Source organism: Antennarius striatus, chromosome 15, assembly GCF_040054535.1.
Source record: "Antennarius striatus isolate MH-2024 chromosome 15, ASM4005453v1, whole genome shotgun sequence".
Classification (NCBI taxonomy): domain Eukaryota; kingdom Metazoa; phylum Chordata; class Actinopteri; order Lophiiformes; family Antennariidae; genus Antennarius; species Antennarius striatus.
In genome coordinates, this window is record NC_090790.1 from 10,767,091 (window position 1) to 10,785,068 (window position 17,978).

General features: G+C 41.7%; 1 protein-coding gene across 3 annotated transcripts in view; it reads left to right on the forward strand.

The window, feature by feature from the left end:
- Nucleotides 1–17,978, forward strand: part of strbp (spermatid perinuclear RNA binding protein) — a 68,786-nt gene that overhangs the window by 24,380 nt on the left and 26,428 nt on the right. For all 3 annotated transcript variants that reach the window (XM_068335247.1, XM_068335244.1, XM_068335246.1), the window contains exons 2-3: nucleotides 219–314; nucleotides 14,441–14,620. In XM_068335247.1, the coding sequence (XP_068191348.1) occupies nucleotides 14,618–14,620 (3 nt within the window). In that variant the 5' untranslated portion in view covers nucleotides 219–314; nucleotides 14,441–14,617. The remainder of the gene's footprint in view (nucleotides 1–218; nucleotides 315–14,440; nucleotides 14,621–17,978) is intronic.

Genomic DNA, 17,978 nt, shown 5'->3' on the forward strand with positions numbered 1-17,978 from the left:
CTGCTCAGCTCTCTTTACTTTCTGTCTTTAGCTTGAAACCTGCTTTGTATTTGTGTAAGTCAAATATCTTTATTTGAAAATCATCATGTCCTTTTGTCCCCCTCCCAACCCACCCACCTCCTTTTTTTGTGCCAACTGGTTATTCAAGTCAAGTTGAACCTAACGCTCGTGTTGCGTCTTGCTGATGTCAGCTGACTTTTGACCTTGTGTCCTGTCAGGTGGTGAACCTTGCTCCTCCGACACGGTGACTCCAGACTCAGCGACCACATTGAGGGAAGAGGCAGGAATAAAAGCAGCGAGGAAGAACAGGGGAGGTGAGTGAAATGAATTTTGTAATCCATTTGTATATCTTTACCTGTCTGTCTCTGTACATTTAGTGCTTCAAGATCTGTAGTGTGTATGGAAGGGTGGCTGCAGGGGGCCCAATCAGCCAGAAAACAAGGGAGGCTCTGTAGCAGAGAGGTTGTTTCACACTCCTGCTGAGCCCAAGAATCTGTGTGTGTGTGTGTGTGTGTGTGTGTGTGTGTGTGTGTGTGTGTGTGTGTGTGTGTGTGTGTGTGTGTGTGTGTGTGTGTGTGTGTGTGTGTGTGTGTGTGTGTGTGTGTGTGTGTGTGTGTGTGTGTGTGTTTGTAGTTGTGTCAAACAAGGGGTCTTTTTCTTGTCCAACAACCTGGAGAAAAATCAGATGTTCTGCCGCTATTTTCAGAGATCCTAGTATTTGTCGATGGATCTATGCGTTCACTTTGCTGCACATATTTCTTCCCATCTGTGTATATGTGTAAATAGCAGACCCAGAATCATCTTGTGGTCTGGTTTTAAATACACACTGAGGATGTGTAGAAGTGTAGACTCTTTTTTATTTTTATCACAGCCGGTCAGGTGCTGTGGTCCGAGTGGTTGCGGAGTTTGATCACTGCTTTGCTGAACCCTCTGCTTATGTATGTAAAGTGGTTTTTATGTAATTCAGTCGGGGGCCTCCCCACTATCATCTCAGTGGGTTTTGGGGTCTAAATGTGTGTGTGTGTGTGTGTGTGTGTGTGTGTGTGTGTGTGTGTGTGTGTGTGTGCGTGTGCGTGTGCGTGTGCGTGTGTGTGTATAAATAATTGATTACTATCAAGGTTTTAGTGGGTTGCTAGTGAGACTAAACCCGGCAGTGAAGGCTTCTCCACATGGCGTATAACTTACACTTCACCCAGTCTGCTGCTACTGAATGGACTCCCTGTTTGTAAATTGTTGGTGTTGGAGTCAATTTGGTTCCCATTAGTGCTGCTTAAAGGATAAGTTTAATACATTTAGAATATCAAAATTATTTTTAAAGCCAACATACAAGCATCAACTAGATTTCCTGCTTTTCTTAGATTACCATCAGATGTGATTTTGAGCTTCAGAGAATGGAAAGATTCATAAATATGTTTCAGACCACATTAGTTGATTAAAGTGTGATTGAAAATCATTAATTGATATTGATAAAAAAATTTTTTCCATGTAGCAATAAATCTTTTTTGTTTTCATTTAATCTTCTTTGCTGCCTCATCCACTCAGTATTTTATTTTGTTTCTTCGTCTCAATCTACCTATCACTAAATGTCTTTTCCTCAGTGGTGCTTCTTCTTTACGTGTCTTTTCTTCCGTCGCTCTTGCCCCTTAGCCGCAGTGTCCTTGAGAAAGCAGTGACTTTGCCATCGAACGCAGCAGAGCGCATCTCTCTCTCTCTCTGAGACAGTCACTCAACCCGTGGAATGACACACACACACACACATTTGATAGGTCCATGGCAACACTGTCAAGTACAACCGATGCTTACAAGTCTCCTTCCTTTAGTCTTCATAAATAATTCATGACCAGTAACATTGGCTGTACTTTATGCAAATATTGACAAGCCCATTGCTTGTGTGTATCTGAGACAGTCGTTTCCTGTGTTGGGCCCAATTTCTGCCCACTTACCGTCTCCAGAAACATGTAGTAAATCATTATCAAATTGCTGATCTAAGCAAAATGTCACAGCTTCTCAGACAAGGTCCTGTACAGCTGATTAGCTGTACAGAAGAGAGAGTTACGCAGTTAGCGATTAGTTAATTGATCATTTTCTGTATTGATGCTAGACCCTCAATGGCATGCTCTGTAACATAAAGAAATAACACTGTGTAGATAAAAAGATTTTTTGGAACCATGAGACTTGGATTTCACCTCCATTTACATTGAAATCACCTCAGGGTTCATGGCTGAGTTCAAATTAGGACAAATTGCCCTCTGGTGATTCTATGGTTCAGCTACAAGCGTGGAAACACAATCCCTCTGTGCCCCCCTCCTCTTTACAGGTGCCCTACGCTAATCTTGGATCATGGTGGCCCATTGTCACACTTTTCCATGGCTTTTGAAATATAGATGGAGTCTGATTGTCTGGTGGTAAGACGAGCCGTCATCGTCTGCGGATGCTGTTTGTTCTCGTTGCTCTCCGTTTTCCTACGGAGGACGTAACAAGTCACCGCGCTTTACTGATGCGTTTCGTGCTTTCCGTTGCAGATTAAGTATCTTGTGGTTACTGAGCTTATATACATGACAGACGTGCTTTTGTTAGGGACCTTAAATGTGAAGTCTAGACAATGAAATTATAAATTGATACCCAGATATTCTCTGATTCACAAAACTTGAACAGAATTTAAAAGAAAAATATATTAAATTTATTCTCGTTTCATCTACACTACATGTCTACATTAACCACCTCAGTGCTATCATGATATTTCTTCCTGCGCCTCTTTCACACTAGTCCTTGTTTGTCCCACGTTCAGCTTAAAATGCTTCCGTAGCTATGGCGACCAATCCCAAGGGGAAAAGTTGAGGCTGAATCTCTTTCTCACTCTCTTCTCCCTCCTTTGTCTCATGTCTTGTTGCAATCTAATGCTTTCTTCACATACAGACGCACATTCAAACGGCACTGTGTAAACGGCAATATGTTGTGATGCTGGTTCGAGCTTAATAAAGCACTGAAGTAAAATGTGCAACAACCCAATTAAGCTGCAGAACACTAAACCCGGGGACAGCGTTGTCGTTCTTGTTGTTTTTCCTCTCTTTCTTTGTTTCGTCTGGTTTTTTTTGCGTGGTAGTGATTGTAACCGTCAAACTTCTGAAAAAGAAACGCTCATTCAAGAGACGATTGGAGAAAAGAGGACTGAAAATGGCAGAGTAATTTAATTACAAGGAGCTTTAAATACTCTTATTATTAATTGTCAATTATTACGGACAACATAAGTATGCTGTCAAGCTGAAGAAAGAATCCTATCAAATCTTGTTGAATTGAAGGACTCAGGGGGCAGCTGACAGGTACAGGCAGGCCAGGTGTACTGCAGCTCGACGGAGGCAAAAACACGGGTCTAGGAAGAGTTCGGGGAGGCCGTGGAAGAGGACTATCGGTCAGCCTCAAAAAAATTCTGGCAAACCATTCGGCGCCTCAAGAGAAGATAGCAGTACATAGTCAACACTGTTAACAATAGAGGCGGAGAGCTGTCCAGTCCCTGTAAGACCGAATCCAGAGCTTGGTTCGCATTGCCGGCAGTAAGTCAGACATGTTCCAGGTGCATGTTGGACTTTGGCAGGGCTGCCCTCTATCGCCGGTTCTGTTCATAATCTTTATGGACAGAATTTCGAGGCGCAGCCAGAATCCGGAGGGAGTCCGGTTTGGGGACCAAAGGATATCATCTCTGCTTCTTGCACACGATGTTGTCCTGTTGACCTCACCTTCAGCGCACACTGGGACGGTTTGCAACTGAGTGTGACACGAGTGGGATGAGGATCAGCGTCTCTAAATCTGAGGCCATGGTTCTCGACCCAAAAAGGGTGGTGTGCCCTCTTCAGGTCAGTGAAGTCTTTGCCCCAAGTGGAGGAGTTTAAGTGTCATTGAGTCTTGTTTACGAATGAGGGGAGGATGGAAAGTGAGATTGACAGATGAATTGGTGCAGCTTCCCCAGTGATGCGGTCACTATATAGGTGTGTCGTGGTGAAGAAGAATGACCAAACGGACAAGCTCCCGGATTCAAGCGGCCTAAAATGAGTTTCCTCCATAGAGTGGCTGGGCGCACCCTTAGAGATAGGATGAGGAGCTCAGTCACTAGGGAGGAGCTAGGAGCAGAGCCGCTGCTCCTCCGCCTGAGCAGAGCCAGCTGAGGAGGCTCGGGCATCTGTTCTGGATGCTTCCTGGACACGTCCCTGGGGAGGTGTTCCGGGCATGTCCTACCGGGAGGACACCTCAAGGAAGACCTACGACACGCTGGAGGGACTATGTCTCTTGGCTGTCCTGGGAATGCCTCGGGATCCCCCGTAGGAGCTGGAGGGGGTGTCTGGGGAGAGGGAAGTATGGGCATCCCTGCTGAGACTGTTGCCCCCACGACCCGGCCCCGGATAAGCGGTTGAAGATGGATGGATGGATGGAATTATTACATCCTGAAAGTAGACTGGATGCTTCAGCTTTCATAGAACTTTTCGTCCTCTCATTTTTTCATCCCTTCTTTCCATTCTAAACCTTTTTTCTCCTCAAATCCTTTCCCCTGTTCTTTCACCCCCTCCTTTCACTCCTTCCTCTCCCAACGTCATTCCCTCTTGTCATCCTTATTTTTACACTTTTTTGCCATTAATCCCTTATGGTTCTTGTTCTACACTTTTTTTGACATTCTTCCTCATTCCTTCCCTTTTATGGCCCCCTTTCTACCTCTCTAAATCAGTTACAACCTGTCGCGCTACCCTTTTAACCATCTCTGATTCCTTTGTGTCATCCCTTTGTCCACCGTCCACCACCACGCATCATGCTGTAAACCTTTTCTGTCATCCTTATTCTCCTCTTTTCCACTTTTTCCTCTATCATTGCCTTATTTCTAACCCTCTATCTTTTCCCTCTCTTTCTCTTTCTGCACATACCCATTGGTGCCACCCTTTCCCCTCCTCTCTCCTCCTGTTCCTTCCTTTCTACATTTGGGTCCCTCAGTTTTCTTTTCTCAGCCGGAGAGACAGACAGGAAGGAAGTGTGTAATGAAACAGCAATATCGCTCACACTGCCCAAATTGACCTGGAATGAATGGAGTCACTGATCAGCTGCTGCTAGAGAGGCGCAGAAGAAGACATCGGGGGGAGTTGGCAGAGAAAACACTGCGTAATGTGGCACACGTTTAATGAATACAGAAAGAGTACACAAACATGTTTACCTTGTTTATCTGCAAAGCAAAGGGTTGCCGTCTCTGTGTTTACCATGAAACTCTTAAATGGTATTTCATTATTAATGAGTTCTAGAAAACATTTTTTTTGTTGCCTGACAACAGTGGTCATTCTTTTCAGATGAGGAGGGAGGAATTTGCATTCATGTGATTTTTCTCTGCTGTTTGTTTCCAGCCTGCGGGACTCGAAAAAAACTCAACACGAAACACCCATCAAGTTCCTGAAGTCATTCTTCATTTGTAAATGCAGAAAATATTAGATTATGTCATCATGTAATTTATTGAAAATTACTCGACGCTTTACTCGATGTTTGACATGACTTTTCATTATTAATCTGCTCTTCTGCTGCCGTCCATCACACATATACTCACACACTGTGTTAGTTAATGAAAATGGACAGAAATAAATGAAACACCAGCGGGGCAGGGTGGATATTGTGTGTGTGTTTCCCCATTAGAGAATTAGTCCACATCTGGGCAACTCCAGCATAACTCATGTATTTCAGTTGGGTTATATCTCAGAATTTGGAAGATTTAAATGAAAATTTGAGCTACTGTATTTATTACTACCCATACTCATCTCTTGAATCAAAAAATGAGTTAAATTTGATACAATTTAACTGAAGTTAAAGATTTATTTCTTTTGTGTATTATTAAATAACAGTGTCAGCAGAAACCCACACCATTTTTCAACATGAATGAAAGAGTTGATGCTCATGTGTTTGTGGGTTTCTAATCAGTTATGTATGTACAAAATGCCTCAGAGAAACTCACGCATGAAAGGGTGGGGGGGGTGTTGGCAAACATGGGCTTAGCAATGAAGAGCTTTTCAAGCAGGATTAAGCTGCTAAGTGTCAATGAAGCTGACAAGTAGGCCAAAGACCACTAGGATCCCCTTCCACTGTAGCAATCTGTGTCAGAGCAAAGAGCTACAGAAACAGGAAGTCAGCTACAATAGATTAGCAGAAGAAAAACAAAGGAGCAAATCAGAAAGCCATGCACACACACACACACACACACACACACACACACACACACACACGCACCTATGTATACACACACACACACTCACACATTCACATGTCTTCTCACAGACTATGGACTCTCGAGCCTCGACAGAGACCATCTGTTAACTCTGAAATCAGCATGACAGGAGCCTACCAGTGTTCACACACACACACACACACACACACACACACACACACACACACACACACACACACACACACACACACACACACACACACACACACACACACACACACACACACACACACACACACACACACAAGTTAGCATGATGGATGGATTGATGTGATCGTGTATGTGTCCTTGCTCTTCCAGTGACCCCCCCCCCCAAGTCTCTCCGTACTGACCCTCTGTCAGGGGGAACTGCACACGTACAGCTTTCCTCCATTTTAATTATTGACCAAAGGGAGTTACGCTCCCTTGTCGATGTTATCTATTTCCTTCCAAGAAGCAACATCAGCACCTCCTCTGCTCTCTGCCATTTCATCAATATTCTGTACTTTAACCCCCAGCCTGCGACTGCATCCAGAGGAGGCTGAAGTCAAATGTAGTAGTTGGGAAGCATGGCAGAAAAATAGCTTTTTTTTATAACAGACATCACTGATTTGGAATGCTCACTTTAACCAACAAATAGTTTTGAGGGACTGAGCAATCCAATGAAAGAGAAAGGATAAGGACCTAAGATAAAGAGAGCTCGGAGAAGGTAAGGCTAGGACCCTGGTTTAGATCAGCATAAGGATTACTGCAGACAGTGTCTGTCTGTTACAGGTCAGCTGATTCATTGATTTGATTGATTGATCCAGATCAGCCTTTTTACAAACTGTCATTATCGGAAGAATCTGGATGGTTGTTTAGCCTCTGCCACCTTTACAAAGTTTTTCATGAAACAAATTCATGCATTTGTATTTGGGAGAAAAGATAAATGTTGTTGTGTTTCTTTTCACTTTGGTGAGTGGAAAGAAATTAAGATAAGGAAAGACAACATATTTTCCCATATCTAGCTCATTCATTATAGGCCTAGCATCAACTTCAGGGTGTCCTTTTTTGTAATATACAGTATTTTCAGCTCAAGCAAAGTTTGCAGTAGTTTCCTGCATTAATGATAATGGCTGCATCTACATCCATCCTGATGTCTGTGTAGGTTCTCGGTCATCCAGGTCATGGTTATCCAAAAGCTGTTTAAGTCAATCCACTGGACATTAAGAAAGTTCTTGAAGACATTTCGTCTCTCACCCAAGAGACTTCTCATGAAGAAGTCTCTTGGATGAGACACGAAACGTCCCGATAAAACGTCCCGAAACCCGATAGAGACGTTTCGTCTCTCACCCAAGAGACTCTCATCCAAGAGACTTCTCATGACGAAGTCTCTTGGATGAGACACGAAACGTCTTCAAGAACTTTCTTAACGTCCAGTGGATTGACTTAAACAGCTTTTGGATACATCCATCCTGGTCATTTCTCTGCTCTATCGGGTTTAAACAGAGGAATAAAGTTTTTAGCATTTGTGCAGCTGAAAACATAATAATCAAAATTAACTCCCACACAACCTGCTGATAAGTTAGCATTGATGCTTTGTTAACTGTTGATGCTGAGAAATTTGCAAAAGAGAATTTTTATTCTTTCATTTAAACAGTCCAACTTGTTTCCATCGCAGTTCAGGTTGGAGTTTTTGCATCCACTAACCAGGTAGTCTCCCCATATTTCAATAAGGGGCTCATCATTTTTTCCACATTGGGGGAAGTAAAACCAACCTTCCATTCTGTCAATGAGCAGCTTATCTGTGAACATCTGTCTGAGCTCAGTCTCAGGGCCTCCACAGCGAGCGTCCAACCTTCTCCTCAGGCGTTAAACCTTAAAGAGGACGATGTGTTGTGGGTTAAGGTCTCCCATCGAGGTTTTCCCTTTAACCACCACTCACACTTTTGAATCCAGAAAAGCTGAGAGAGCTAAAGACTCATATGACACCCCATTAGGCAAACCAACCGTTTGTGTCTTCAGCGACTGGAACAACTCATTATAGTGCTTCTGACTTAACTGTTAATGTATGACCTCAACTGTTAATGTTTTAGCGACCCGTGTTCACACATATCGTCTGTTTCTTCAACTTCTTGAATCTTTTTGGCTGCTTACAAACTACTTTTTTCACTATACACATAAGTTAGAATGTGAAACCGATAATGGCCTAGAAACAGTTGCTTATCTGACATTGTTTGTTTTTGTGAAAAAGTATGTCGGTATATTATGAGACGTGAAACTCCTCGCAAATAGTGTTCATATCACTGGGTTTTTGTTTTGTGTGTTCGCTAATGAAGAAACTTTACAGCTGACTGGTTTTCTTTCCCACTCGTGTGTAACTAGTAGCTAGCTGTTATTCTGTTTTAAAAGCTCAGAGGCCATATTTGCTGTCAGAGAAACAAATTATTTCCATTTTGGTATAAATGAATATCCTAAAAATCTGCTTCATCCATCCCAAAAGTCATTGTTGGTTCTTTCAATTTTAAAAACATGTCAGCAGATTAGTATATTAGAATCTGCCAAACTGAAATTAATTTTTTAAGCACTCAAGTTTTTCTTTTGGCAGAACAAAACAAAACACACACTATTTTCTGCTGTTTCCTTTCTATACCAGAATTTTTTCCTCTTTTTCCACTCCTGTCAAAAATTAGATTTTGCTGTCTTTCCACCTGAATACATCTATGTCTCACCCTCTCTCCGTCTTTCTGTAACTGTCTATATTTCTGACAGCTTGTCTCTCTCCTTCTCTGTTTGCCTGGTTTCTTCTAAACTGGAGCGAGACCACAGCACAGACATCTCAGTCAGCTGGCGCCTGTTTACACAAGGCATGTCTCTTCACAACAGAGGTGGTTACAGGACCGTGATCCCGCATCCTCTCTGTTTATTGTGTGCCACCTGGTAAACAAAGAGTTTCATTATTTGTATGTGTGTGCGTGTTCAGCTCATTACCGCACAGTTTCGTAGATGTTTTCTCACATTCAAACACTCTGACACCAATGGAGGGGGAGCCATCCTTGAAAAAGCGTGTCCTGATGCAACACAGCATCTACTCATGCCCTCAACACGGTCTTTCAGGTGCATGGTGGACATTTAAAAATGTCACGTCGGAAATAGCATTTAGTGGGCAAATCATTCATGAGTTGCTAAAATATCTTACCCAGAAATAGTGATGCAAACGGAAAATCAACAGCCGTGCTCCAAAATAACAGCTGCTTTCTCAAAGATTAGCTTTATAGCAGGCCTGCTTCACTAGCGACATATGACTTAGAAAAAATACGACATGTGACAGGAGAGCAAGAGCTGGAACTTGAAAACTGTGCAGATATACATTTACAGTGCACATTCGCGCAGCAAAGCTCGCAGCTTCACTGCAAACAACGGCACACTGTATGTTCTATGATGGGTCCCTAAGCTCCTCCTTGTTCGATGCTGCATGAGATCTTCCGTCTGTTGAACTTTCACATTGTCGGTCAAAAGCATGGATTTGTCTCTAAAAGCACACAGTAATTAGTAAAAAAATTACTTCATACTTGAGTTTTATGGTACCAGACATGTTACATTAAAGGTTCAGTGTTATTCAGTTGATTACGGTGAGCATTAATCACAACCATTCATGGATTTTTTAAGAAGTTCATGTAAAGTAACACCAATTTAAAACATGTCAACATTCTAGCACAGTTAGTTGAATACTTATAATAATTAGTAAGTAGCGACTTTAAATGTCAGGAAACATAAGATATAGGTGTGAAAAGGTCTTCATGTCAGTGCAGTGCATTTGATTTTTATAATTTTGCTTTGCGACATTAGTCCACAACATTTTATGGATTTCACTATCAGGCTGAATTAAAGGACTAATAATCGGAGCTCAGCATAAAGCAGATAATCAAATACTAAATGGTATCATGTAGTTAAAATAAGATCCTCAGACACTAATTAGAGCAATCTCTCCAGTTTTTGTCCATCCTCTGTCTCCCTTCACTCTGTCTCTTACTCTGCTCATCTTATTTGATGGTTATCATATGAGGGAGGTGTAAATTGCTGCTCAGGGCCATCACTACAAATTCCCCAGCTTGGATCTCTCCTTCATCTTCCAGTCAGTTCCTATCCCTCTTTTCTTATCCTCTGTTTGAATCCTTTCATCTCCGTGGGGGAAATGGGACATAATCACCAACTGTTGGCGCAGTAAGGATGCAGCACAGGTGTGAGGGTGTTTTCTCTTCTGCAAAAACACAAAGGAGAAGTATATCTACTAACTGGATTCAGGTAATGCTGTTTTTCTGCTTGCCTGTGCAAATATGATGTGCACGCTAACACACCATTGTTAATAAGGCAAGAAGTAATCAACCCCCCTACATTCTCAAATCCTTCTCCAGAGTAAAAACACTCAATCGCACAATAATGACCCAGGATGATGGTGTTAATAAGCAAAAATAAGAAAAAATGGAGACTGGACTCTGGTGGGAGTTGTACGCAAAGAGATGGAGGGTGAATGCAGGGAGAAATGTAAATGTAAGCGTGAGCCCAAGGAAGAAAAAGCCAGAGGGTTTCCGATACAAACGGACAGATGCAGAGCGCCCTCGTTCTTCGCGGTTAATGCATTCCATGAACCACAAGCGATTAATGAGCAACAAACTATTTATCTTATTATTTACGGTAATGTAAACTCTTATGAACCCTCCCCATACTGATATCAAACCACCGTCTACCTGTATTACCTTTTCCCACACTCTTATCGATTGACTGATCACTTTTGTGTCTCACGTAAGTCCGAGCCTCACGGAACTGAACGCACTTCCGGATGCCGTCAGCCAATAGAATGGGCGTACGGTATCATGTGACTGCCTACCAAAAATCCGCGATGAGGTGAAGTCACGAGGTTTGATGCGCGAATGCGCAGTGTAGTTTGTGCAGACAACACACAGTCACGCACATGAAATTTGGTCGCCCTAGCTCCCCTCAGTCCCCATGGGGATGGATCAGTGTGGCTCTGCAGGACGTTAATATCTGAGGCTTTGTCTAAGCTTTATAAAGCTTCAAATAACACAAGCGTTTGATTTTTGTTTTATATATTTTAAAACCATGGCGTAAGACATGTTTTTCTTTCACTAGTGTATTCTAGATTTTAATTAAAGAGAAATGACAAAGTTCCACACATGGGAGAGAGAGCGAGAGAGAGAGGGGAGGAGAATTCCTGTTATGGTTCATCATTGAGCTGCTCTGATAATGACAATTGAATAGGGACCAGCTTGTTGTTGTTATGCTTTTTGGCAGGGACTCGGTGTCTCTGTGTTTGTGACCATGCACAATAATCATGCAATCCTGATTGTGTGCATGTGATTACCCCCACCTCTCACACACATCCACGCTCAGAGCACATCATTTCACCCCTCTGGCAATGAGCGTTGGATGTGAGGTAGCTGGCCTCAGAGAAGCGTTGTAGCGTCGACACGGGGAGTGTCGCTGCCAGGTGAACTGAGGAGGTGAGTGTTGGTGTGGCGGGCCACGTGCCCGTGGCATTTAGTGATGGAAACTTGGAGAAAAAAAGGAGGAACAATCTCTGGATGAGTTCTTGTGCCCTAAGGAACCACTTCAGTGTCTGTGGTTGTTGTTTTTTTGTGTTGTGCTTCGCCAGCTCATTCTGCCGATTCTTGTTCATTTCTCATTCTCTCTATATTGTCTTTGTTCTTTCTAAATCCTCATCAAAATGTCAACCCCCTCCCATTCTCGTTCTCCTTGAATCCAGACTGAGCTTTCACTGCAAGGCTGCAGCATCACAACAAGTCATTAAGTTGTGTCCACACCAGGATGGACCAAAAAACACGAACGCTCCTCTTTTTCTTGTGGTCTCACAGTGAAAACTGAATGATGCATTAAATTGTTCCTCATGCACTAGTTGTTGGTCTCTGTTAAAACCTTATTGTACATCTGCTCTTCTGGAAATACCATGTGAATGCATTTTTGAGGTTGAGTGTTTCAAAATAGAACCTCTCTAGTGGAGGTGATAGTTATTAGTGGCTACTGTTTTAACATCCAGCAAAACGGTGATGTATTGTAATTTTTAGTGTTCGTGTGTTCGTCCACCACATATCTTCACAACCGTTGCAGATAGAAAGATGAAACAAAAACCACATTACTCGGGCGGCAGAGGGGATGAAAATGAGATGATGACCTTGACCTAGAGAGAAATAGGTCAAGGTCAAATTTTAACTTTAGTACTCATCGCAGATTTTCGGAAGGCAGTCATGTGATACCGTACGCGCATTCTATTGGCTGGCGGCATCCGGCACTGCGTTCTGTCGATAAGAGTGTGTGTGTGTGTGTGTGTGTGTGTGTGTGTGTGTGTGTGTGTGTGTGTGTGTGTGTGTGTGTGTGTGTGTGCGCGTACGTGTGTGTGTGTGTGTTTTTGTGTGTGTGTGTGTGTGTGTGTGTGTGTGTGTGTGTGTGTGTGTGTGTGTGTGTGTGTGCGTGTGTGTGTATATAATGTCATTGCTGTTATCTAATGATGTGATGACAGCAATAAGGTCATAGCAAAAAAATATATATATATACACGTGTATGTATGTATATATATATATATATATGTGTGTGTGTATATATATATATGTGTGTGTGTGTGTATATATATATATAAATTTGCCGCTACCTTGTCATTGCTGTCATCAATAGATTTTGTTTTCAAATCTCATGTTACAATCTCATGTTATAATTTTAAAATTATAACAAGAAGTTGTTTTGGCCATCTTTGTCATGCAATATTTCATCTGTTTTCATTCATGAAATTCATGCCTTTTTTCCTTCACCTGTTGGAACAGCCCACTCCTGAATCCTGGTGAATTCTGAATGTCACACAATCTTGTGTGAACACAGACACACATACACAGCTCTATAAATGCCATTGCTCTGTTTTGAGGGTGACCAGATGTATCTGTGCTCTGACAGTAGTGATACTGTTGACATTTCAAGCTGTAAATAGGAACATTGTGTGTCTGTTCATCAGTTTGTGTAGCACAGGTAAAACTGTTCTGTATTTTCAGAGCAGCACATGCTCAGTATATTCATTTTTGTGGAACCTAATTATGCCAAAGCTCTTTACAAGTAACTCTGTTGAAGTTCAAAATTGTATTGACATTGAATGTTAAGCTTATTATCTAAAAGAAAATCACAATCATAAAGTGATATATTTTCACAAAAAAGCAAAAAGAATTTTTGCACTTTATTATTTTACTGGTGTTAGTCTGTCTGTTTATTCTGCCTTGTGCATCTTTTTTCAGTGAAATATTCTTAAAGTTCTCCTCACCTGTTAAGTCAAGGAAAAAATCAGGACTGTTGCTACACATAGGTCACTGTGTGGTTTGGCTGTCATTAAAGACTAACTGTCTCCATAATGTGAGACAGAAGTGCTTTGTCGTAAAATCCTGTAATAAAATAGTGCTGAATATAGTAGAAATGCTGAAAAACATGTGTCAATGATTTATTTTAAGTTGCTTTTGTTGCTGCTGAGTGTACATCAGATGTATCCGCAAAAGTGAAAGCTACAGGCAAAATCAAAGTATGGGCGGATTGATGCAGGGTTTGATAAGTGTGTGTTGAACAGAGTAGAGGATGATTCTAGTTAGCTAATAACCATGCTGCTGCCTATTTACCATCCACAACGAATGAAGTGAAGAGAGGGAGTTGTCTGTTTGTGACCCATGTAGCCCACCTCAAAAAGTATATACAGTACAGTAATGCTTTTCAAAAACCTTTCCAACATGAGAAAGAAGTGTTAAAATTAAATGTTTATTATTGTCTCTTTTTTCATTTTTGTGGTTACAAATTGCATTTTGGCTCACTTTATGATTGGGATGAGAGTCTCTCTCTCTCTATGTATATATAGGTGTGTGCGTGTGTGTAAATGTTTTATATGTTCTTCACTAAAAGTGTATGTATACATGCTGGGAAGGTGCATTTTGATTTTTTCTGTAGTTAAGGAATTTTTTTTTGTAAACTTTTGAAAAATTTAATTTTCAGGTATAATTAACAGGAATATCTTAAGGAAACTGCATTTCTTCTAAAATGGGGTTATTTATATAATATCAGTATTTATTACATTGAGCACGTTTTTTATTCCTGAATGAGCTCACCCTTTCCTCATGTGATTTACAGGCACTAATTAATCCTTCTCACCTCTCCTCTCCCCTCCTCTCCCTCTTTTAGAGGTGCACAAACTCATAGATTGTTGGCCAAACCAACGGAGGAGCACATGAGGAGCGGAAACATCAAAACAGCAGCTTCCTGACTGGTAACGTTGCGTCTGCACCCCATCCATCGCCCTGCAACTCAAGAAGCGGGCGTCAGAAGGAAGGAAAACCAGTGACCACTCTTTCTACAGGCATGGTAATGCACCCTCTGTAGGCGCTGGTGTGTGTCTCTATGTGTGTATGTGCATTGAATAAGGAACCACTCCTCCATAATGGACGTGTAAGAGTTCAATCTGATAACTTGTTCTAGACATGACAACAGAGTGTTTGTGTGTCAAGGAGAGCTACCTGATAAGCAGCAGTGCAGACAGGAGTGAATGGCTTTGAGCAGGCGCTGAGAAGCTGTAATAGCTGAATGTTCTCACTAGAGAAAGAGGAGAAGGAGAAGACAGGAGCATGGAACAGACAGAGGAGGTGAAGACGATAAGGGAAGAAGAAAACAGAAGAAGACAGGCATGAAAGGTTGTTGTGAAAAGTAGGAGGGTGACAATTAACAGAAAAATACAGTTTCTGTCAGTTGTTTGTTATTCTGTAGGCATTTCTTTTTGAAAGCCTCACTGCCTTATGATTATGTTCTTATAATTTGATGAATAGCAATTATGAATTTAATATGATGCATCCTGGCTGTTTTCATTTGGAGATGTTTTTTTTCTTATGTTAAAGCATAAGAAGGGACGTAAGATATTTGAAAAATTACTGCTGCTTAGAGGAGGGGAGACAGGCTTTAAGGATCAGGGGGAAAATAATAAGTGGGCACAGATAACACAATAAAAATGATGAACAGAAATATGAGAGATGAAAAGTGCAATGAATGTGGAAAGAAAGTGTGTGGTGTGGTGAAACGGGAACGAGGATAGGCCTAAGAGCTGAGAGAGGTAGAGAGAACCGAAGGATTGATTAATGGTCTCGGGTTGTGACAGTGGGAGCTTTTCTTTCCCCTGGGGGGGGGCAGGAGATTAATTATTGAAAACCAGAGCATGAGAAGGAAAAATGACGAGTGGAAGAGCAGTTTGAAGGAGGAAGAATGAAAGGAAAGAGTGAATGAGTGGGAGCAGGGGGGGAAAAAAGTGAATGATTGAGGAAAAAAAACAAGATGCAGAAGCTGCTGAGCTGGGAAACTGGAGAAGAAGGCACTTGGTTGAGCTCATAAATAACCAATGCTAATTAGGGGTGTGTGCGAGTGTGTGTGTTTGTGTGTGTGGACAGTACTGTGATTAGTTTTGAAGTATGGTGATGCAGCTAATACTGGTATAACCTTGGCGAGGGTATCAACGCTTGTCCAGCACAATACACCAAACAGCGTCTTCATCAACTTTCCTGCTGTTAATCACCATGCATGCCCATTGCTCTGTGTTTTGCTCTTACAACGCTGTTTAGTTTGTGTGAGATAACTGCCTTGTTTCTGGGCAGGAATCTGTTAACAATTTCATGGTTTCCTCTGCACTTATGTCTTTGCATTGCGATGTTAAAGTCCTAAAAAACCTGCTGAAATATCTCAGAAAACTAAAATCAGCACTATTTTAAAATATTTTCCTGAAAGAACAAAGTATTTTATTTGTGACACTTTCCTGCCCATCCAGAAGACATTATTTTATGCTACACTTGAATTCCTGTTCTTTACAATCATAAGTCTACATATACCTCCTCACGGACTTTTGCATGTGATATATGTGACTCCATGCATGTGGTATTTTGAGAGATGGGAAGAGAGGAATATGGAGCACAATAAAACAGGATAGCGGAATGTGGCTCTGCCAAGCAGAGTGCAGATAAATCACAAAATAAATTTTTAATGCAATCTCCCTGAGGCCTTTGAATGTTACAGAGACATGGCCGTGTGTGTGTGTGTGTGTCTGTGTGTGTGTGTGTGTGCGTGCGTGCGCATGCGTGTGCGCATGCGTGTGCGCACGTGTGCATGCATGTATTTAATGGTAGTGATGTGTTTTCCGGGTTTTTACATCCCTCTTCATAGCAGTGGTGTATTGTAATTGTCAGTGTTTGTGTGTTCGTTCATTCTTTCGTCCGTCCGTTCGTCAGTTCACCAAATATCTTTGCAATCATTGCAGATAGGAAGATGAAACAAAAAGCACAATACTCGAGCGGCAAAGGGGATGAAAAGGAAATGATGACCTTGATTTTGAGTAATCTAGGTCAAGGTCAAAATTCAACTTTTGTACACTCAGGAACAGGATAAGATAGAAACACGAGGGAGATCAATGACAGTAGGTCAGAGCACTAGCTTGGATCTTTGACCTATGCAAGTATGTCAGGGTAAAATTTTGAATTCAGGGGTGTTGCGGGATGTTGCAGTCTGTGATTGCCTTGGTTCTAGTTGGCATAGTTTTGCTTTGATGGTGCCTTAGCCTGTGCGTGACTATTATTATAATCTCTTCATTCTGCAGCTGGTAAAATAAACACACATTCCTTGGCTGATGCCATTTTTTTTCACATTCACTTCTTTTTTCATTTCCCACCTTGCAGGTTCTGTTCTTGATCTGACTTCAACAAACAAACACACACCTACCACACATTATTCATAAATGGTGTCCTTAACAAAGACAATGGCTCAGAGCATCACTTTAATAACAGTTGTTATAGCTCTGTTGCTTTATCCTTCTTCTTGGCATGGGGTCAAGAAATGTATTGCAACAGACCACAGAGGGACAGGTGGAGGCGAAAGGAAACAGGCAGCGAGGGAAATGGAAGGCAGTAGATCCACTGCTTCTAAATTGAAGTAGCTGTGACTCACGGTGTGTGTATAAGTGTGTGTAATTGGTTGTACAGGTCGTATGTACATATATCACTCATGATTTTCATATTAGTGTGTATTAGCACAGTAGTTGTATTTCGCCATTAAACGCGTGGTGTTTTTTTGGGTTTTTTTGTGCGTGCATATCAGTTGAGTAAATGTAAATGCAGTACAGTTATGTAAGACGGGCCCGCCAGCAGCTCGGCCTCACTGAAGCATGAAATGGAGTGTAATTGGTAAGTGTGTGGTCTAAAGGCACCATGCAACAATGGCATATGAAGGCACTCAAACACACATATGCATGGTGTGTTCTGGTGGTTTCATGTAGACAGATGGAGTTTCACAATAGCATGGCGGGGGAAGCAACAGATTTCTGACTCCCATATACGGTATTATTAAATGTTTTTTTCAAATATATAAGCTTGAGTCCTCTATATGTATTTTATACGGTGGCTAAACTATACAACCTATTTGTATGAGTATTTCTTGAATTTTAAGCCATTATCAGTTTACTCGGGATTAAAATGCAGCTAAACGTTATTTCCACCGTCCAGAGTCACCTTCAGGTCGATGTGCTGAGTTTGGGTATCATTATTTAGGATTTATTTTGCACCCTTTCATACGCTGACACAAGCACACTTGTAATTAGAGGACGGTTGGTACAATTGACCGTCAAGAGTCTGTGGCCTTAAGGTGGATTCAAGGACAATCCAGGTGTTGTATATAGTTTACTGCACGTTTAAGT